General features: G+C 43.9%; 1 protein-coding gene across 3 annotated transcripts in view; it reads left to right on the top strand.

Annotated features, from left to right (window-relative positions):
* The window catches only part of GMEB1 (glucocorticoid modulatory element binding protein 1), a 32,806-nt gene extending 12,096 nt beyond the window's left edge, over positions 1-20,710 (top strand). Inside the window, exons 3-10 of one of the 3 annotated variants that reach the window (XM_056123412.1) lie at positions 552-664; positions 3,310-3,434; positions 4,955-5,058; positions 8,384-8,541; positions 9,942-10,073; positions 11,528-11,662; positions 16,773-16,895; positions 19,215-20,710. In XM_056123412.1, coding sequence (XP_055979387.1) covers positions 552-664; positions 3,310-3,434; positions 4,955-5,058; positions 8,384-8,541; positions 9,942-10,073; positions 11,528-11,662; positions 16,773-16,895; positions 19,215-19,915 — 1,591 coding nt within the window. In that variant the 3' untranslated portion in view covers positions 19,916-20,710. Of the gene's footprint in view, positions 1-551; positions 665-3,309; positions 3,435-4,954; positions 5,059-8,383; positions 8,542-9,941; positions 10,074-11,524; positions 11,663-16,772; positions 16,896-19,214 lie in introns of all 3 variants that reach the window. The other 2 variants (XM_056123411.1, XM_056123413.1) reach the window with 2 other exon arrangements.
* Positions 20,711-22,942: the final 2,232 nt, after the last annotated feature.

Below are 22,942 nucleotides of genomic sequence, written 5' to 3' on the forward strand. Positions count from 1 at the left end.
CAGATCCAGGAGTAACCCCTGAGCATTGCCAGGTGTGACCCGGAAAAGCAACATCAACAACAAAAAAGAGTACTACTGTGTGGGGCTGGAGAGAAAGCACAGCGGGTAGGGCGTTTGCCTTGCATGCAGCCAACATGGCCAACACAGGTTCGATTCCCAGCATCCCATATGGTCCCCCGAGCACCGCCGGGAACAATTCCTGAGTGCATGAGCCAGGAGTAACCCCTGAGCATCGCTGGGTGTGACCCAAAAAAGAAAATAAAAAGAGTACTACTGTGGGGCCCAGAGCGATAGTACAGTGGGTAGACTTGGTGAGCTGGGTTGGACCCCCGGCATCCATATGGCTCCCCAAACCCCACCAGGAGTGATCCCTGAGCACAGAGCCTGGAGTAAGTCCTGAGCACCTCTGGGTGTGACACAAAAACAAAATAGAAAACAGGGAAAGAAAAGCACTAGCATTGTGGTATATTAATTTTACTCCTTTTGAGATAGATTAAAGCAAATTTCTTAACTCCATGCTGTGAATATTAATTTTTTCATGATTTATGTAGTTTGTTTATCGATGGACACTTTTACAACAGGATTTATGAAGCTGGGTCGGAGAACAACACAGCAGTTGTGGCAGTAGAAACTCACACGATACACAAAATTGAAGAAGGGATTGGTAAGTCTTTTGTTTCATTCTAGAACCTTTAACCTTATCTTAGATTTCTTTGACTTTTTGGTTGTTTATTGGTACTAGGATTGTCACACATGAAAAACATGTACTTTGTGTGTGTCACATCCCTACTCAAGACTGAAGATTCGATTCCTGTGGCTTATGTTTTTCTCCCTACTCTTTTGTTTTGCTGATACTGCAGTCATCAAATGATGATGACACATCTAGAGACACCACTGAATAAGTTGCTACGGCTGCCGCTGATGGTTTAACATTTAAAACTTTAAAAGTTTTGGGGCCAGAGTCATAGTACAGCAGAAAGGGTGTTTGCCTTCTGCAACACTAACCTGAATTCATTCCCTGGCATCCCATATGTTCTGTGAGCCCTGTCAGTGATCCCTGAGCATAGAGCCAGACTAAACCTGAGAACCACTGGATGTAGCCAAAAAAACAAACAAAAAGCTTAAAATTTTGTTTGTTTTAAGGAACAATAGATCTTTTGGAGCTATTGGCTTCTAAACAATAGGCTTTAGGAACAATAGATCTCTCTACTTAAATCATTCCCAAGGCAGGAATAAAAGAGACCTGTGGGTAGAAGAGTTAGTACCTAAGTAAAAAGTTCTCCATACTTGCATTGTGTTGCTGACCTGGGTTTGAACCCTGGCACTGCATATGGTCCCTGATCACCACCAGGAGTGACTACGGAGCAGAGTCAGAAATAAGCTCTGAGTGCTGCCACTTGTGATCCAACTCCCCCAAAAAATACCACGCAAAGAAATTGGAGCCTTGAAGTTGATCTCTGTCATTTAGGGAAGTTGCTAATGAAGACTCTGATTTGGTATTGACTTGAAGACTATAGAAAGAAGCAAAAGAAATTCTGAACCTCGACAGCCTATGGTTTTTTTGTTTGTTTTAGTTTTTTTCTTTTTGGGTCACACCTGGCGATGCACAGGGGTCACTCCTGCCTCTGCACTTAGGAATTACCCCTGGCGGTGCTCGGAGGACCATATGGGATGCTGGGAATCGAACCTGGGTCGGCTGAGTGCAAGGCAAACGCCCTACCCACTGTGCTATCACTCCACTCCAGCCCCCGACAGCCTATTTTTTTTTTTTTTTTTTTTTTTGCTTTTTGGGTCACTCCCTGCAATGCACACGGGTTACTCCTGACTCTACACTCAGGAATTACTCCTGGCGGTGCTAAGGGGACCATATGGGATCCTGGGAATCGAATCCGGGTCGGCCACGTGCAAGGCAAATACCCTACCTGCTGTGCTATTGTTCCAGCCCCAGCTTATGTTTTGTTTTTGTTTTCTTTTTTTATTTGTCTTTTTGGGGACCATACTTGGCAATACCCAGGCACCACATCCAGCTCTCTGTTTGCAGGTCACTCCCAGCAGTGCTCAGGGGACCATATCGTTTCTCCTGCATGCCAAGAATGTGCTTAGGGGCAGGAGTGATAGCACAGCAGATAGGGCACTTTCCTTGTACACAGTTGACTCATGTTCGATCCCCAGCATCCCATATGGTCCCCTGTGAAGAGCCAGGAGTAACCACTGAGCATGGATGGGTATGACTAAAAACCAAAAACAACAACAACAAAAAGGAATATGTACTTAATCTGTTGAAATATCTCTCAGGCTCCAAACCTAAGTGTTAATCCCTCTTTCTCACTTCTTAGTTGTTAAGTTCTATATACATATATACATACACAGGAAATAATCACTGCCACTGTTGTCAGAACTAAATAAGATTAAGTATGTAGTACAGTGGTTAGGCATTTGCTTTGCATGCAGCCAACTGTGGTTCAGTCCCCAGCATTACATATGGTCTCCTTTAAGCCCCACCAGACATGATCCTTGAGCTCAGAGTCAAGAGTAAGCCCAGAGCACAGCTGGCAAGTGTTACCTAAAACCCCAAACCCAAACAACAAAAAAGCATGTATCACAGGGCCAAAGAGATGGTACAGAGGTTAAGGTGCTCGTCTTGCATGTGACTGACTTTGGCTTGATCCCTTGGCACCACATAGCCCCTGAGTACTACTGGACATGGTTCCAAACCTCTACTTTTCTCCAACAAAAAACCATGTAGCACAGTGTCTGGCACATATGTGAGAATTCACTAAGAGGGCTATTATGCCAAACTTCTTTTTTTTCTTTTTTCTTGCCACACCCTGGAGTGCTCAGGGGCTACTCCTAACCTTGCTCAGACTCACAGCCAGCAGTGCTCAGTGAACCACATCGTTGTCAAGGATTGAACCTGGTCTCCTGCCTGCAAAGCATGCCCTCAGCCTTTTGAGCTATCTTTCTAACTCAGTTATGCCAAACTTCTAGAGGATTGTTTTTGTTTTGTTTTGTTTTGTTTTTGCTTTTTGGGTCACAGTCGGTGATACACAAGGGTTACTCCTGGATCTGCACTCAGGAATCACTCCTGGAAGTGCTCAGGGGACCATAAGGGATGCTGGGAATCGAACTTGGGTTGGCCGTGTGCAAGGCAAACACCCTACCTGCTGTACTATCACTCCAGTCCCATTCTAGAGGATTGTTAAACAGTATCAGTAGTCCCTCAGAGGAAACAGTTAGAGATGTCAGGTTAGAGCTTTTGGATAAAAGAATGTACAATAAATTACGTTTTTTGTTATATTCTGTTTTCAGATGCAAGCACTATAGAAGCAAATGAGGACATGGAAATTGCTTACCCCATAACATGTGGAGAGAGCAAAGCTATTCTCCTTTGGAAGAAGTTTGTTTGTCCAGGAATAAATGTGAAGTGTGTCAAGGTAATTATTTTTTCTTCAGGACCTATCTTGGGGTGCTTTATTTCCAAGGGTATGGTTTCTATACCTCTTCCATCAAACCAATATTTTCAATTTTGTGATTGTAGTCCCATTGTGTCACAGAAGATAAATAGAAATTTTTGGAGTAAAAATGTTTGGAGTAATACAGTTTCTGTTTTGTTTTTTGTTTCTGTCCACACTCAGTGATACTCAGGAGTTATTCCTGGTTCTTCACTCTGGGATCACTCCTGGTGATGCTGGGGGAACCATATGGGATGCTAGGAATGAAACTCGCGTTGACTGGGTTCAAGTCAAATGCCTTATCTGTGGCACTGGTTCTGTGAGAGTTATAAATGTGACTTTCTTGTTCAGCAGTGTATTCTCAGAACCTTGAATGATTCTTGTTTTATTTATAAATATATATTGAGTGAATGAATGGAATGGTGTTACATGTCTACCACTGATGATCTTGAGCAAATTATTTCATATTTTGAGCCTCACGTGTTAAAATATAAGTAATCATATGAGGACCTGAGATACAATACAGTAGACAGGGAGTTTGCCTTGCAAATGGCCTATATAGGATTGATCCCTGGCACCCCAGGTGATTCTCCCAAGCAGCACTAATAATCATCCCTGAGCACAGATCCAGGAATAAGCCCTAATCACCACTGGGTGTGGCCCAAGCCTCCTCCTGCCACCCCTCCCTCCTGCCAAAATAATCATGTATACTATAAGGTTGCTAGAGGGAAAATGACATAATATAAATAGCATGCCTTAGGTTAGTGTACATTAAATAAAGTTTTTCAATTATTACTGATAAAAATATTCTTACAAGGGCCAGTGAGAGAACTTACAGGATGAATGGAGCACATGCTTTGCATGCTGGAAACACAAGTTTAATCTCCAGCATAACATGGTCCCTTGAGCACTGTCAGGAGCAATTCCTGAGCCAGGTGTATCCACTGAACATTGCCAGGGGTGCCTCCAAAAATCAAAGCACAAGAAACTTCATGAAAGTGCAGTGCAGGAACAATAGTCTGTCTCCTTTAGCAGCCAGTACTGTGCTTGTGACTCGTGGTCATCAGTGGCATCATCCCAGAGTTATAGAGGGTTGGAATATTTCAAGGCTCTGCAGTAGTATTGGTTTCTACCATACTTTTATTTATTTTTTAATCATACTTATTCTTTTCACCACAACCTAAATCTAGTCATAAGTGCCTGATAGAACACTTCATTCTTTACAGCATTGTATGCAAATACCTGATTAAAGGCATGCATGGATTTTAGATGCTGATCAGTATATTAATCTCTGATCCTCCCTGTGTTTCATGTAGTTTTGTACCAGGCACTATGTTCAGAAAAGGGTCATCTTCTCTGTCACAGCAGGACAGGAGGCTCGGACGATGCAAGGTCATGACTTGAGATGTTGTTTGACTGTTCTTTGTACTTCGCAGCTTGAGTTATCGATTTCTTTCCTTGCCTAAATTGACTCTGAATTATTTTGGACATTTTTTTTCCAGTTCAATGATCAGTTGATCAGTCCTAAGCATTTTGTTCATCTGGCGGGTAAGTCCACCCTAAAGGACTGGAAAAGAGCCATTCGTCTGGGTGGAATCATGCTCAGGTGAGCTGTAGCAGCAAGTACAAATCTCCCACTGTATATTGGGCACTTATGCTAGAAACTAGAGAATCCAGCCTTCACTTTGTTGTTGTGATGGTGCTTGGGGGCCACACATATGCGAATCACCTGCTTTGCTACTACAACCAGATCAGAGGCCCCAGTCTTTTAATTCCAAATATTGATTCTGTCTGAAGATCACTTGAACGATCACACTTTGGCCTTCATCAGCTTGTTTTTAAAATCTCTGGAACTTGGGGCTGGAGTGATAGTACAGCAGGTGTGGCGCTTGCCTTGTACACAGCCCACCTGGGTTTGATCCCTGGCATCTCCTGTGGTCTTCCAGGCACTGCCAGGAATGATTCCTGAAGTGTAGAGCCAGGAGTAACCCCTGAGCACTACCAGATATGACCCCCCACCCGAAAAAAAAATCCCAAAATAGTTAAAATAATGAAATCCCTGGAATGAAGAAAATTTTAATTAAATTAACCCTTTGCAGCACCTAGATAAAATTTATTTGAACATTAGACTGCTGAGTAGAGACCTCTTTGGTCACATATTCAGCAGTAGCACTATCCTCCCGTTGCTCATCGATTTGCTCGAGCAGGCACCAGTAACGTCTCCGTTGAGAGACTTGTTGTTACTGTTTTTGGTCTATTGAATACGTCACGGGGAGGTTGCCAGGCTCTGCCGTGTGGGCAGGATACTCTCGGTAGCTTGCCGGACTCTCTGAGAGGGACGGAGGAATTGAACCTGGGTCTGTCACGTGCAAGGCAAACACCCTACCTTCCGTGCTGTCGCTCCAGCCCAGTAGTATCTTTTTTTTCTTTTTTTTGGGCCACACCTGGATGTGCTCCTGGCTTATTCCTGGCTCTGCATTCAGGGATCACTCCTGGTGGTACTCGGGAGACCATATGGGGTGCCAGGGATTGAACCCAGTTGACCATGTGTAAGGCAAGTGTCCTACCCACTGTGCTATCTCTCTGGCCCCCTCAACAGCAGTATCTGACAGTTCTGCTTGAGATCACTAAACATGCTTGAGAGAGTAAGATGCATGCCTTGCATGTCACTGACCCCAATTTGAGCATCCCAGGAGGCCACTTCCACCACAAGAGTTGCTCAGGTAATCCCTGGCACTTTGGGACCCAAGCTATATGACATCCTCGGTCCTCACAATGAATTGCCTGTGCAGTTGGCTAAGATTCACTACACCTGAGCACTGCTTGGTAAGCCCTGTCCCCCCACCCCCCCCAAAAAAACAAAACAGAGCAAAAAGGTTACCAGTGCTTGGCCACACACAAGTAAGCACAGAAGCAGGAGGTGCACAGGGCGTTTGGTCCATGCCAAGTGGTACTCAGGGATTGCTCTTGGCAGTGCTCAGGGACCTATATGAATGCCAGAGACTGAACAGTGTTTGGCTGCATGCAAGGCAAACACTTCCATCCTTATATTATCTATCTGCCTCCTGTCTAACTTTTTTAGGGGAAAGAGGGCCATACTAGTGCTCAAGGGTCTGTTTCTGGTTCTGTGTATGGGGGTCACACCTGGCAATCCCTGAGGAACCATGTGGTGCTGGGAGTCAAACTGAGGTTGACTGCAAGCAAAAACCCCGTGCTGTCTCTCCAGTCCTGCTTTAAGCTTTTTGTTGTTGGGCCACACCCAGTAGTGCTCAGGGATCACTCCAGCTGTGCTCAGGGATCACTCCAGACAGTGATTGGAGGACTCACATGCGTGTAGTGGTGTGGTGGCGAAGTGCGAGGCAAGCATCTTATCCCTGTACTACCTCTCCAGCCCATGTCTTTAACTTTTTTAAGGAACATGCCTTCCAAAAAATCTATTGTGCTTGTAGAGATCAAGCATAATGATATCCCCTGAAATATTATTATAATGAAAATTACAGTCTGCTTTAATATACAGTTAAGGGACAGGTAAAGTAAATTATACCTTCTCTGAATATACTTGAATATATACTATAGGATACTGTGCAGTCATTAAAATAAAATTTTTGTTTTTTGTTTTTCAACTATATGCAGTGCTAGGGCTACTTTTAGCTCTGTGCTTAGGGGTCACTCCCGACATTCTCAGTACGATATGGGGTGCTGGGAATTGAACCTAGGTCAGCTGCATATAAGGCAAATGCCTTACTGCTATATTACCTTTTTCCACATCAGTTATTTTTGTTTGTTTGTTTGGGGGCCACACCTGTCAATGCTCAGAGGTTACTCCTGGCTCTGCACTCAAGAATTACTACTGTTGGTACTTGGGTAGCCATATGGGATGCCATGATTGAACCCAGGTTGGCTGTGTGTAAAGCAAACACCCTACCTGCTGTACTAATGCTCTAGCCTCCAATAGGTTTTCAGCATCTGTATTGCAAACCATAATGCCTAAAATGAGAGAGAAAGAGAAAAAGAGAAGAGATGTGCTGACCATAGAGACAGGCTGGGGTGGGGGTGACTTGAAGGGGTGGGAGGGAAACGGGGGACACTAATGCTGGGAAACTATGGGTGTTGGAAAGTTATATGACTGAAATATCGTCATAAACAAATTTGTAAGCTCTATCTCATGGTGATTCAATAATAAAAGAAAGAAAGAAAAATATGTACTAAGGATATATGCTGAGGGGCTGGAGAAATAGTCCAGGGTACACCTTGCACAGGGCCAACTCAGATTTGATGCTTGGCAACCTATATGGACCCTGAACCCCACTGGGAGTGATCCCTGAGCACAGAACCAGGAATCAGCCCTGAATACCATAGGGTGTGCCCCCCAAACCAAAACAAACAAAAACTGATATTTTCATGACTTCAGAAGTGGCAACAAATCTTGTGATCTGGGAATAATATATTAGTGTTTCATAAAATGCTAATATCTTTGATGTATTCCCCAATTGTGTTGAGATACGAGCTAGTATTTTTCATTTTGGGCTTTGGTTTAAGTGAGATTTTGTGGGGAGACATCTATTATCAGGAATGTATACCTGAGCTTATTGATAAGAGGAAACAAAAAGAGAGTATTCATTATATGTAGATATTGGGAATGATAAGGGGTATTTGTTACTGTGGGCAGAAGCAAAGAAAATCATGTACCCCAGGACCAAGAGGTAGTATTGTAGGTGGGGTGTGGCTCAAAACACAAAAACAAAGCAGAAAACAAACAAACAAAAAGAAAATTACATAACCCTAATTAGAATTTTTGCCACCTACTGACTTTTAGTACCACTATGCTTCACTAACCTACAGAGGAGAGTCAGCATCTTTTTCTGTGTTTGTCCCCAAGGCCCAATTCTCTCTAGATGAAATGCAAGCTGAACTTGTCTCTCTTTGCATAGGAAAATGATGGACTCCGGGCAGATTGATTTTTACCAACATGACAAGGTTTGCTCCAATACCTGCAGAAGCACCAAATTTGATCTTCTGATCAGCAGTGCCAGAGCTCCCGTGCCTGGACAGCAGACAAGTGTGGTGCAGACACCCACTTCGGCTGATGGTAGGGGGTAGGAAACCACCTGAAAACCCACTGTGTTTTTTAGTACTTTGTTTCTGCTTTGCACTTCTTTCTTTCTTTTTTAGTTTTATTGGTCTTTGAGTCACTCCTGGCAGTTCTCAGGGTCTGTTCTGGCTTTGTGCTTGGGAGTGGCTCCGGTGGTGCTGGGGGATCACACAGTGCCGGGGATGGAACATGGGCTTCCTGCGCGCCAAGCATCTGCCCTGTTTGTTGACCTTGCTCTCTGGTCCCGTAGCTGCAGTGTTAGTGAGTTTTGGACTGGGAGTCCCTGCCATCCAGGAAAAATGTAGCCATGTGAGATTGTTATTAAGGAAAAAGTATTGATTTTTTTTGTTTTGTTTTCCTTTTGGTCCATGTCTGGCAATGCTCAGGGGTTACCTGGCAATGCTCAGTGATCTTATTTCTTTGCTTGGTAATTTATTTTCTCTAGTGCACAGAGTCCACACTTGTCTGTATTATTTTCCCTGTGTGTATGTGGGGTTGGGTGGGGAGTGGTCACACGCAGCAGTACTCAGGTGACCATATGGTGCCAGGAATTGTCCCTGGGGTTTCTCGATGCATTGTCTGTGCTCTAGCCCTTTGAGCTATCTCCCAGGCCTCCATCCTACTAGCTATATTTTGTCTGGATACGTTTTATTTTTCTTAGTTCTTTTTAAAAAAAAATCTTAGTATATAATTGATAACAATCCTCCCCCCACAGTCCTCTATCCAGAGACTTTTTTTTTTTGGTCTGCCTTTTTTGGGGGGCAGAGGAGGTGGCTAGACTCATCAGTGCTCAGAGACTCTCCCTGGCTAGAGTCAGAGTTCTTTCCCGGAAGTGCTTGGGGAACCATGTGAGGTCAGACATTGTACCTGGTCTCCTTCATGCTGAGCATATCTCTCCAACACTTTCTGGGTCTATTTTTTCTTGTTTATTTTTCTTATGTAGGCTGATAAATAAGATACAGCAACTTTAGTGTTCTAGATGCTGAGTAGCAAACATGCTTGTGGTAGGGTTCTTGATTAACTGCCATACTTTCCTCTTAAATTATTGCAGGGCTTCCTTTTCTGCACAAACTCTAGGGTAGACAGCCTGGCAATCATTTCTGTCTCTGCCAAAAACTTACCTGCCTAGGAAACAGATTATTATTATGATTTTCTGTCATCTCTCACTTTTCATTCAGAGTAGGAAGAAAAAGCATTTTCTTCTGTGAGACAGGTTTGTTTTACAAGATTCAGTATTCTTCCTAGCTTAACCTAGGATTCTAGGTTTCAAAATAGGAACCTGTAGACAAGATGCAGGCTCTGACTGTGAGTGTGTGATATGAGATAGCTATGACTTTTTTTTTTTCCATAAAATTCACTGTCTTTCCATTCACATTCGTCTGATGGAATGCTTTTAGGTAGCATCACACAGATTGCAATCTCAGAAGAGAGTATGGAAGAGGCAGGGCTGGAATGGAACTCAGCTCTCACCGCTGCTGTCACCATGGCCACTGAGGAGGGCGTGAAAAAAGACTCAGAGGAAATTTCAGGTACTTTCTGGGGCTTAATTATCATGCAAGGTTTTATGACCTTATTGTCCTTATGTTTATGGACACAGAAGACCTTAATTATTTTTGTTGATTTGTTGTTGTGGTTGTTGTGAAGCAAGAAAGTTTTTATTGAAACTTAGTTTAGGAAGATGTAAGGGGAGAGAAAGAGAGAACACAGGCTTCTCCAGAGTGGAAAAAGGCAAGCAAAGAAATATCAAGACAAGCAAGTGAGAGATATGTTCAAGAGAGAACACGAGCTTGAAGAGCATGTCTTTTGCTGATTTGTAAATACATAATGCTGTTTTTTTTTTCTTTTGGATCACGCCTGGCACAGGGGTTACTCCTGGCTCTGCACTCAGGAATTACCCCTGGCGCTACTCAGGGGACCATATGGGATGCTGGGAATTGAACCCAGGTTGGCCGCGTGCAAGGCAAATGCCCTACCCGCTGTGCTATTGCTCCAGCCCCATTAATGCTAATTATAGCTGCAGGTGCCTTAGGAAGTTCATGCTTTTCGTCATGCCAACTATCTCTGATATTGGTCCATTTCATAGATAACCCAAGCTGTGTCATAAGAGAAGATAAAATAATTGATGGTGTAAAGGATGTGATTAATGATGACAGCAATTCATTTAATAAATATTTGGTTGTAACTTTTACTAGTTAGATGAGAAGATATGGCCTCTACCCTCAGAGTTTATAGTGCCATCTATTTAACATAATTCTTTTAACATAGGACTGAGGGAGCATATCTTTCATATTTTTATTAACTTTTATCTTTTACTTTTTAAATTTTAATTTTGGTATTTTAGGCCACACCTGGAAATACTCAGGGTTTACTCCTGGCTCTGCACTCAGGAATTACTCCTGGCAGTGCTCAGGAGACCATATAAGATGCCTGGGTTGGCCACAAAGCGAGTATCCTACCCATTGTACTATCTCTCTAGCTCCTTGTTAACTTTTATAATATTAAATATTTAAGGGCAGGGTGTAGCTTGATGGTAAATCATGTGCATGGTATGTGTGAGGCCCTGGGTTTGATCTCTGGTGTAAAAATAAATAATAAACAGAGTACATTTTAAATATGAATATTTAATTTTAAATTTATATATGTAAATGCTATCTCTGTGTCCCCTTAATTTATCTTTACTAATGAAAGACTGTACCTTTATAGCCAGAGCCAGAACAAATTGAGGGCATGCTAAATTAAAATAATTGTCCAAAATTTTATGCTTTTTTTTTTTTCAAAATTTTATGCTTTTAAAGAGACCAAATAATCAGGTACCATCTTTAGGAAGCAGCTAGTTTTCCAAAATCTGATTCCCTTTTCCCAGCAATGACACGACAACAAATTCTTCTGAACTAAAATAATTTTTAGTTTAATACATGACAGGTGTGCCTTGGTGTATATAGTATTGCTTGTTTACTCTTTCTTGTCCCTCTTATGCCAGAAGACACTTTGATGTTCTGGAAAGGGATAGCTGATGTAGGGCTGATGGAAGAGGTTGTCTGCAATATACAAAAGGAAATAGAGGAATTACTCAGGGGAGTTCAGCAGCGGCTCATACAGGCTCCCTTCCAGGTCACAGGTAAGTACTCTAATTCTAATAACAGTAGTCATTTATTAGACAGTAATGACTGTAGGCAGATCCGTTAAGCCTCATAGAAATACTGAAGTATAAGTATTATTAGCCCTTTCTTACAGATTAGGTAAGTCACTTGTTTGAAGTCTTTCGTTTTGTTTTGGGGCCACAACTGGCAGTTCTCCTAGCTCTGTACTCAGAAATTACTCCTGGCAGTGCTCAGGAACCATGTGGGTTACTTGGGATCAAAGTTGAGTTAGCCACTTGCAAAGCAAGTCCCCTACCTGTTTTACTATCATTCGGGCCCTGATCAGAGGTTTTCAATTCAGGCTTGATCATGCTTTTTCTTTCCACAGGTAACTTTTGCCTATATAAATGGTTCCAAAAAGGCGACATGTTTATTTCTTTCTCTGTTTCATATGTGTGTGTGTTGTGTGTGTGTGTGTGTGTGTGTGTGTGTGTGTGTGTGTGTACACATATAAAAATTATATAGCCCGGCAAGCTACTGAGAGTATCTCGCCCACACAGCAAAGCCTGGCAAGTTACTTGTGATGTATTCGATATGCCAAACACAGTAACAAGTCTCACAATGGAGATGTTACTGGGCCCACTCGAGCAAATCAATGAACAACGGGAGGACAGTGACAGTGACATATATATATGTATATATATATATATATATATATATAAATTTTGTAACCCTTATCACTATTATGATTATGGAAACCAAAGACCTCTTAATTATTTTTTTGGTTTTTTGTTGTTGTTGTTGTTGTTGTTTTGGGGCCACACCCAGTGATACTCAGGGGTTACTCGTGGCTTTACACTCAGGAATTACTTGTGGCCATGCTTGGGGGACTGTATCAAACCAGGCCAGCCATGTGCAAGGCAAGTGCACTATCTCTAAATATACTATCTCTGTGACCTGACATCTGATTTTTGACAATTATTTTCTTTGAGTTTAATGGTTCTGGCACTATTGTGTTTATGTGTAGCTGTTTCTATTGTTGTTGTTCTGTTATTATTATTGTTGTTGTTTGGGAACCACACCAGGCAGTGATTGGGGGCTACACATGACTAAATCCTTGGGAATTGCTCCCAGCATTGCTTTGGGATCATTGTGGAGCTAAGGAGGGCTCCCACATGCAAAGCAACCCCTCCAATCCTCTGAGCCTATCTTCTTTTGTTTTTTGGGGAGGGCTTTTTGGGTCACAGCGGGCGATGCTCAGGGGTTACTCCTGGTGCTGCACTCAGGAATTACTCTTGGTGGTGCTCAGGGGACCATGTAGAATGCCACGGATTGAACCTGGGTTGACCCATGCAAGGCAAATGCCCTACTTGCTGTACTATCATTCCAGCCCCATCTGAGACATCTTCTTGCTATTTCCGAATACTCGCAGATTTTGCTCCTCTGCAGGGTGTTGAGGGTATTCTAATCATCAGATACAAATGGGGTTATGATATACATCATTTACTTGCATGTTGCATAGTGGGTAGCGTGTTTGCCTTGCACACAGGTTCATACCCTTCATTCCTCTCGGAGAGCCAAGCAAGCTACCGAGAGTATCCCTCCCTCGCGGCAGAGCCTGGCAAGCTCCCTTTGGTGTATTCGATATGCCAAAAACAGTAACAACAAGTCTCACAATGGAGATGTTACTGGTGCCCACTTGAAATCAGTGAACAGGAGGACAGTGCTATATACATGTTTAGTGAGTTCTCAGTTTTTTTTTTTACCTCTTTATGATGCATATATAAGGTTTAGCATAATCTTATTTTAAATGTGTAGAGTAAAAAAAGGTATCACTGTACCACTGTCATCTTGTTATTCTTCGATTTACTCAAGTGGGCACCAATAGTGTCTCTATTTCTCCCAGCCCTGAGATTTTATTTATTTATTTATTTATTTATTTTGCTGATTATGACATCTTATTATGACATCTCATTCCTACTTTGACAAACTGGCAGGCTACCGAATGTAGCCTGCCCACACGGCAGAGTCTGGCAAACTCCCCGTGGCGTACCCAATATGCCAAATACCAGTAACAATGATGGCTCTCCTAAAGAGCCTTGAATATAACCTCAGGGCCAGGATGAAGGAGACGTTATTGGGGCCTGCTCGAGGCAATCGACGAATAACAGGATGATTTGTGATTGTGATTGTGTGATTTTGCTTTTTGGGTCACACTTGGCGATGCACAGGGAGTTACTCCTGGCCGTGCTCAGGGAACCATATGGGATGCTGGGAATCGAACCCAGGTCGGCCGCGTGCAAGGCAAACGCCCTACCCGCTGTGCTATCTCTCCAGCCCCGCAGCCCTGAGGTTTTAGCAGCCTCTTCTTACTCGTCTTTTCCCAACGATTGGAGGCTCTTTCAGGGTCAGGGGAATGAGACCTGTTATTGTTACTGTTTTTGGCATGTCGAATATGCCATGGGGAGCTTGCCAGGCTCTGCCCGTGCAGGCGGGATACTCTCGGTAGCTTGCCAGGCTCTCCAAGAGGCATATATTTATATATTTCTATATATATAATATAAAAACCAGAGGTTAAAAAGCAGAAGTGATAATTATTCATTTTAGGTTTTGGGGGCCATACCCATAAGTGTTTAGGGTGTACTTCCAACTGGCAACTTCTTTGGAGTTAATTCTGGTGGTACATGGGAGATTATGTGATACTAGGAATTGAAACTGGGTCTTCAGGGGCCCAAGAGAGAGTACAGTGGATAAGGTGTTTGCCTTGCACAGACAGGGCTGACCCGGATTCTGTGTTCAATTCCTGGCATCCCATATGATTGTCAGCACAGCCAAGGAGAGTTCCCTGAGCTCAGAGCTAGGAGTAAGCCCTGAACACTGCCAGGTGTGGCCAAAAAAAAAAAAAAAAAAAAAACCAGAAACAAAGAGAAGCTGGACCTCCAGCATGCAAAGCATGTACTCAATATGTTGGACTCTTTCTCCAGAGCCCTAGAGAGCAGGTATGGCTGTTTTAGATAACGGTCAAGGAAGACCTGTCTCTAAGGAAGTGGCATTTAAGCAGAGATAAATGGAAGAAACTGGTCATTTGATATGCCGGAAGAGGAAACATTTCAGATAGACAAAGCAAAGATTTTGAAGTGGCAATGAGCTTAATGGATTCAATGAATTATGAGCCAGCAAGATAGTGTAAGTTAAGGCCTTGGACTTACAAATGGCTGACCTTTGTTCAGTCTCTGGGACCTCATATGGCTTCCCAAGCACTGCCAAGAGTGATTTCTGAACACCACTGGCTATAGCCCAAAACACCCTCCCCCTTGCCCAATTTTTTGTTTTGTTTTTGGTTCATACCTAGAGATGCTCAGGGATTACTCCTGGCTCTGCAATGCAAGCACCCTATCCCCTGTACTATCTCTCCAGCCCTCATTCCTCCCCCCAAAAAGTTTTTTTCAAAAAAGAATTCTAGAAGCTCTGATGTAGTTACAGTAGAATAATGTATGGGGAGAATGGTAGGTGATAAGGTTGGAGAGATCAGTGGGAACACTTTGGACAAACTTTCATCAGTATTGCAGGTTTTGTTTTACCATGATGGTAAGCCATCAGACACTTTCCCTTTGTTACTATTTTTGCAATGACTAGGGGTTCACATACACTTAACTGTGGTATTCTCTAAAGGTCATGCTTCCTTTTTTGTTTGAGCACCCAGCAGTGCTCAGGGCTTAGTCCTGGCTGTGCACTCAAGACTCACTCCTGGTGAGGCTCAGGGAACTACATGAGGTTTTGGGGCTGGAACCCAGGTTGGCTGTGTGAAAGACCAGTGCCTTTCCCACTATACTGAGCCCTCAAGTAACACTCCTCTAACTGTTCTCCTTTGACATGTGCTCTCCAGGAGTCACACTCTTTATTTATTTATTTATTTATTATTATTTTTTTAACCCCCCCTTCCTCAATGGTCAGTGGTCACTTCTAGTTCTGCACTCAAGAATTAACTTCTGACAGAGCTCAGAGGATCATTTGGGGTGCTGGGAATTGAACCCTGGTATGCACTCTTTAGTTACAGTGCTCACATACATTCTAGTTGCCCTGCTTGCTAGAGGTCACAGTTTCTGGTCATGTTTTTTACGTCTTTTAGTTACAGTACTCACCGGGAGTCACGCCATTTAGTTATGATGCTTGCACTTACCTGACAGCAGTGTGGGTGGAAGTCACTTGCATGCTGGGACCACAGAGAATGCAGCTGCTCTCTCAAACAGCACAGATGCCAGGATCATACTGCACACATGTGGCAGCACTGGGAATAAAACCTGAGATCTTATGTTCACAAGACCGGCACTCTCACCCACCGAGCTCTCTCTCCAGGCCCCAGTTGTCATAGCAATGTGCAGGGGTTACTCCTGCCTCTGCACTCAGGAATCACTCCTGGCGGTGCTTGGGGGACCATATGGGATCCCAGGGATCGAACCCAGGTTGGCCGTGTGCAAGACCCTACTCGCTGTACTATCACTCTGGACCCTGTCATAGTGTTTTGAGTAGGGAAGTAAAGTGATATTAATTTCAGGCAGCGCATAAGGCTAGGAAAGTGGCTCAGTGATAAAGCACTTGCTTGGCATGTGAGGCCTTAGTTAAATCCCTAGCACCATATACATACATAATAATAATTTAAAAAATTATTTTTTAAAGTGCTCTCACAGTGAGGCCTTTTATTTTGTATTTATTTTGTTTTGCTTTTTTAGGTCACACCCGACAATGCTCAGGGGTTGCCCCGGCTCTGCACCAGAAATTTCTCCTAGCAATACTTGGGGGACCATATGGGATGCCAGGAATTGAACCCAAAACACCCTCTCTGCTATATTATTGTTCCAGTCCCCACAAAATAATAAAATTAAGCAGCATGTAAAGAATAGAGAATATAGGACACAAAAACCAGTTGGGGGGGGTGCTCTTGTGGGAATAATTCCAGACAATAGATAACAGTATCATGAATTAGAGTGGACAGTGGTAGGTAAACCTGGGAAGTGACTTTTTTAGTGCAGTGAAAATAATCTTGTCATTTCTGGGTGATTTCGTATTTACAAGTAGCACACAGGGAATACAGGAACTAGTGGAACATTTTCGCTTTGACTCAAAAGACATGCATTTTGTTTTAAACAGACGCCGCTGTTCTCAATAATGTAGCACATACATTTGGCCTGATGGACACAGTCAAGAAGGTTTTGGACAACAGGAGGAACCAAGTAGAACAGGGAGAAGAGCAATTTCTCTATACTCTGACAGGTGTGTATAGCTTCTCTCTTTTTAAGTGACACTAAATGAAAATCCTTGAGTCTTGCCATTTCTTTGTTTTTGTTTTCACTTGTGACTGACTTCCCTTTTATCCTTCCCTTCTCCCCTCCCTTCCTTTCCATTTTTGCCTTTTCTTCCCCTTCTTTTCTTTTTGGTGAGTCCATACCCACAATACTCCGAGGAACTACTCATGGTGGTGTTCAGGGGCTATGCTGGGGCTGGAACCCACGGCTCTCACATGCAAAGCCTGGCTTCTAGTAATTTCCCTGGCTCCCCTGCCCGCTCTCTCCCCTTCTTTGCAGTGCTATTCAGGCCCAGAGGTACTTAGGGACACCAGGGCTACATTAGCAATACTGGTGTTTGTGGTGGGGGGACATGCATATTAGAAATTGAACTCAGGGCTTCACACATGCTAGGTATGTGCTCTATTATTTATTTGTTTTGTTTGTTTTGGACCACACCCAGCAGTGCTGAAGGTTTACTCCTGGCAGACAAGGTAATGCCTTAACCCACTGTACTATCTCTCTCTGGTCCAGTACTTTGTGATCTTGAGCACAGAGCTAGGAGTAGGTCCTGAGCACAGCTGGGTGTGGCCCCCCCCAAAAAAAACAAAATCAAATGTTATGTTGAAGGTTGGGGACCAGAGAGATGGTATAGGGGATAAGGCACTTGCCTTGCATGTGGTGCTGCTATTCTGGTTCAGTCCCCAGGATCACATTGATGATCCACTAAGCACAGCCAGGAGTAAGCCCTACGTACTTTTGGGTAAATCTAACAACGACAAAATATTTTAAAGGTTTTCTTGATCCTTTTATTCAAAGCAAGGAATTAAGTCGCTAGTGGTGTTCTCTAGAAGTGTTTCTCTGCTAGCACCACTCAGGGCCCCAAGAATATTTGAAGGGGAACCAGGGGATTTCACATTAATGTGGAAAACACATCAGTGAAATCCATGTCATGAAACTAGAGGACCAATATTAGGAGAAGAGAGGGAGCGCAGGAAGGAAGGGAGGTCCCAAGGGGGCACAGTCAGAAAAAGGTTGAGAAACACTGGTCTAGAAGGCATAGTGTTTTGTTTTACAGATGTGATTATCGAATATTTTTAGCTATTTGGCAACCAGAAGTTCTAATGTAGAACCAGGTCCACCAGTGGTCCACATTGTTGGCCTGGATTTCTGGGAGAGGGACAGCAGAGGTTATATTATGATAGAGAGGCCTCTGTGTGGACCAGGGAGATGGTTCACTGGGCTGGAACTTCATGTGCAAGAGACCCAGGTTTGATGTCCAGCACTTTTACAGTTGAACTTTAATATTTTGACAGCCTGAAAGAGAATCTGTTTTTTTGTCCTGCCTTTTACGCAGAAATATAATTATTGGGACTGGAAAGATAGCTCAGTGGATTAGAGCATGTAAAAATATATTTTACATGTGGAAGGTCTGTCTTCCATTTCTAGCACCATGTAGTCCCCTGAGCACTCTCAGGTGTATCTTAACAGTCAAAGGGGGGGAAATGTAATTATTGGAAGAATTCTCTTGGGAGTGCGGTGTCACACCTGGCTGTGCTCAGGGGCTACACCTGGCAATAGTGGGGGACAGTGTGGTACTGGTCATTCAATGCAGGTTGGGTATGTCTTCCAAGGCATTTAAGTGCCCTAACCCTGTACGATCTCTCTGGCCCCAACTTCTTTATTTTGTGAGGAGCACACTCAGCACTGCATAGTGCTTATTCCTGGCTCTGTGCTTAGGGATCACTCCTGGCAATACCCAGGGACCACATGTGGTGCTGGGGATTTAACCAGGGTTGAAGTGGGTCCCCACTTTACAATTTGTAGAATAAGCAGGTTGCTGGAGTGATAGTGTAGTTGGTAGGGGACTTGCCTTTATGCAGCCAACCCAGGTTCAATCCCTGGCACCTGTATAGACCCCTAAACCCTGCCAGATCCCTGAGCATAGAGTAAGGAGTAAGTCCTGAGCACTGCCAGGTGTGAGCCCAAAATAAAACAAAATATAGTAAATAAAATAAAGTGGGCCAGAGAGACCATATTGGGGTTCAGGCAACAGTTTGATCTCCAGCACCATATCTGATTCCCCAAGCACCACCAGGAGTGATTCCTGAGTACTGCTGGGCTGGGTGTGGCCCCAGACCCCCACCCCCGCCCCCAACAAATGATCCAAAAAGAATCTGAAAAGAGTTACCAGAATCTTTGTAGTGGCAAAACCTGGAGGTCAGGACCTTCGAGTCTCTTTACTACCAGTTTACAGTTCCTCAGAGTATACTTCCCTCCACCAAAATTGTTTTTAAATTTTCCACAGACTTGGAACGCCAGTTGGAAGAACAGAAGAAGCAAGCTCAGGATCACAGGCTGAAATCCCAGACAGTTCAAAATGTGGTACTGATGCCCATGAGCACTCCCAAGCCTCCAAAAAGGCCCCGGCTCCAGCGGCCAGCCTCTACCACCGTCCTGAGCCCTTCTCCTCCTGTCCAGCAACCTCAGTTCACCGTCATCTCCCCCATCACCATTACCCCAGTGGGTCAGTCGTTTTCCATGGGCAATATTCCAGTGGCCACCCTCAGCCAGGGCTCCAGTCCTGTGACTGTGCACACACTGCCTTCTGGCCCTCAGCTCTTCCGCTATGCCACAGTGGTCTCCTCTGCCAAGAGCAGCTCACCAGACACAGTGACCATCCACCCGTCATCTAGCTTGGCACTGCTGAGCTCCACTGCCATGCAGGATGGGAGTACCCTGGGCAACATGACCACCATGGTGAGCCCTGTGGAATTGGTGGCCATGGAATCTGGCCTGACCTCAGCAATTCAGGCAGTTGAAAGCACCTCAGAGGACGGGCAGACCATCATCGAAATTGACCCAGCCCCAGACCCAGAGGCTGAGGATACTGATGGCAAAGCAGTCATTTTGGAGACCGAGCTGAGGACTGAGGAGAAAGTCGTGGCAGAGATGGAGGAACACCAGCACCAAGTCCACAACGTGGAGATTGTGGTCTTAGAGGACTAACTGGGAATTTGGGGGCCAGGAGATATATTTTGGTTTGGAATTTTAATTATTTGTTTGTTTTTGTCATTGTCCCACTCATTTCCACTTAGGATCTTTTTTTTTTAAAAAAAAAAAACAAAAAACAGCAACATAATTTTGTTGTAACTGAAAATGTTGGGTCCCTCCACCTTGTCATTGAAAAATGGACAAAAACAAGCTGCCCTTCTGAAGTTGAATATAGGTCACTCAATGTCCTAATCCTTTTATACCAAGAACATTATTTCTTTTAGGTGAGCCACCATGATAACCAGAAATCCTGTCGAGAAAGCCCTTTCCAAGCTAGTCTATCTGTGTACTCGTACGATTGTGTTCTTATAAAGGTGTGTTGACCAAACTGTGGAACACAGATCTGACACTGGAAGGCAACTCACTCAGATGTGGATGCAGAAGGATACTTTATTTTGTATCCCCAGAAGCCAGTGCAAAACGCTGAGGTTAAAGGAAGTTGAATTCTGCTTGGAGGGAAGGGTGGCATAGCCACAGCAGCAGCTTAGGAAGGGGAAGTGCTTTGGCCAGAAGGGGCAAGGAAATGATCTTAATTTCTAGAATGCAACTGATGCCTCTTTATCTCTGAGGGTTACCACCAAGGGTACCACTTTGAGGAAAGGGCTGAGTGGAAGTGCACATCTCCACAGAGCAAGTGGCATCAGAAATGGGAAAAGCTGCGACTTTGCAGAAATAGCTGGCAGTCACAGCTATGCAGTGGGCTTCAAGGCGATAGCCCCCTGGGCTCCCCACTTTGTCAAAGCACTTATTTATCCTTCTAAACTAAGATCAGTCCATTCATTTGCAAACTGTGTGATGTGTTGTGAATTGTTCTTGGACTCTGGCTGTTGTGGGGCTGGGGCGCCAAGCCATCTTTATTGCATGACTCCAGAGAAGGGGGGCTCCTTATCCAGACCACCTGCCCCTTATGAGGGACCCTCTTTTGGCTTGAGAACCAAAAGCAGCCGCTCATCTGGTGCTTCTGTTTGTTGTTCCCTCCATCCCACAACTGTTCGTGGCATCTGTCTCCTGGATCCACACTCTTCAGCTTTTTGACTGATCTGGAGGACAGTGACGGGTGCTTGCCTGCCTTCATCCCCTTTTAGATTTATTTATACCCCAGATGGTTTCTGTGAGATATTGAGCTCATAATAAAGCCTTAGGCTTGGCAGGAAAGACTTCACACCCCCAGCCTATCTTCAGGCATCCAGTAGATGTCTCCTCCTGAGTGAGCTGGACTCCTGGGAAAGACACTTTGTTGGCAACATTCTGTTACAGGAGCTGTACCAGGAATGCCAATAATACTGTCTGGGGTGGGGCAGTACTTTGTGTTCTTTCTTTCTTTTTTAAATATTGTTTGTATATTTAGAGCTGGGCCATTTTCTGTGCTGTGATTCCCTCTCCTTAAACCATCTTCAATGTTTGAGGCAAGAGTAGACCCTGGTTTTAATTTCTTTGACTGCATTGTTTACTGCACTAGAAAAAAAAATAGGAAAACTGCAGACAATTAAAAGAAAAATAGGTCAAAAAAAGAAAGCACACACTTAAGGAGTTGGAGGTTTTTGTTTTTCTTTCTCTCCCTCTCCCTCTTTCTTTTTTTTAATTAAAAGCAAAACTTTGACCTGTAGTTTTCCTTCTTTCCCCCCACCGGTCCAAGAGACATACCCACCTGAAGCCATGTTTCTTCCAACCAGTGTTGGAATTGCTGTTGTAAAGTGAGTGAAAATGTGTCCTGCCATCTTGCAAAAGGTCGTATATAGCTGGAGCTCTCCGACTTAGGAGTTTGAATCTGAAAAGCCTTAAGGGTGAACCCCATACACTTGTGGTTTTATGAGCCCCATACAATTGTGGTTTTAAGCTTTAAAGTCTGGGGTTCTGTTTTTCATTTCAAAATATTTAGCAGATGTAGCGATCAGCTTTGGACAAACCTTTGGTTCATTATATATCTTTAATGAGGGAAGTGGCTTTTGGTTCTTGCTACTTTAGGTTTTCTTTCTTTGGCACATTAACAAAAACTAAAATTTTGTCTAAGCCTGAAACTATTACTTGGACCTAGAAAGGCATGTGTCATTCCTGTTTCAGTTTGTAGGGACACTTCTCTCCTTCTCAAAGATGAAAGGCCCAATTCAGGGCAGAAGAGGAGCCATAGGGAACACCCACCTGCCAGCTCAGGGTCCTGCCTCTCTGTCAGAGCTGTTGGCCATGTTATACGGTGGCATGAGTATCATGCTTCCAAAATCAAGAGATCTCCTAAGGTCTGAGCTTGTTAACTTTCACTATCTGAATATTCTGACTGGTGAAATACATGAGCTTTGTTGTTTTCCTGGTCTGCCAATAGCCTGTCATTATTGCTGGATACCATGTCCCTCATTGAGTATGGCTTTTCCACCTGGTCTGGATCAGTGTTGATAAACCTTTTCCTCACCGTGGCCCCCTTCCAGTTTTGTTACCCCTGTCCTACTGGTTGACTCCTAGTGTTGTGCCATGTTCCCCACCCACTCATTGAAGTGGTTTTTATCTTTGACCCCCTTGGAACGTCCTGGGGCCCCACAATGGGGCCACGTGGCTCCTGATTGTAAGACTGAGTAAGATATATACAAGTTATCGGCATGTACACCAAGAGTTACAATGAATCAGGCTGACTTGGCAGAGGCTATCTCTCAGTTCATCATTAAATAAAAATTTATAGGTACCATCTTTGTGCCAGGCTTTTTGAGCTAGGCACTGGCAGAAACAATCCCTAAACTTAAGGAATTCATCCTCCAGAGGTTATCAAGAAATATGGACTGGAGTGATAGTACAATGGGTAGGGCCCTTGCCTTGTACACTGCCAAACCGGGTTTGATCCCCGGCATCCCATATGGTCCCCAAGCCAGGCAGGTGTGATTTCTGAGTGCAGAACCAGGAGTAAACACTGAGCACTACTGAGTGTACCCCGCTCCCTCCCCCCAAAAGAAAAAGTACACTGAAATATATAGTCCCCCAACCTCCACCAGGAGTAAA

The sequence above is a fragment of the Sorex fumeus genome, unplaced genomic scaffold (genome assembly GCF_029834395.1).
Source record: "Sorex fumeus unplaced genomic scaffold, SorFum_2.1 ptg000047l, whole genome shotgun sequence".
Lineage (NCBI taxonomy): Eukaryota > Metazoa > Chordata > Mammalia > Eulipotyphla > Soricidae > Sorex > Sorex fumeus.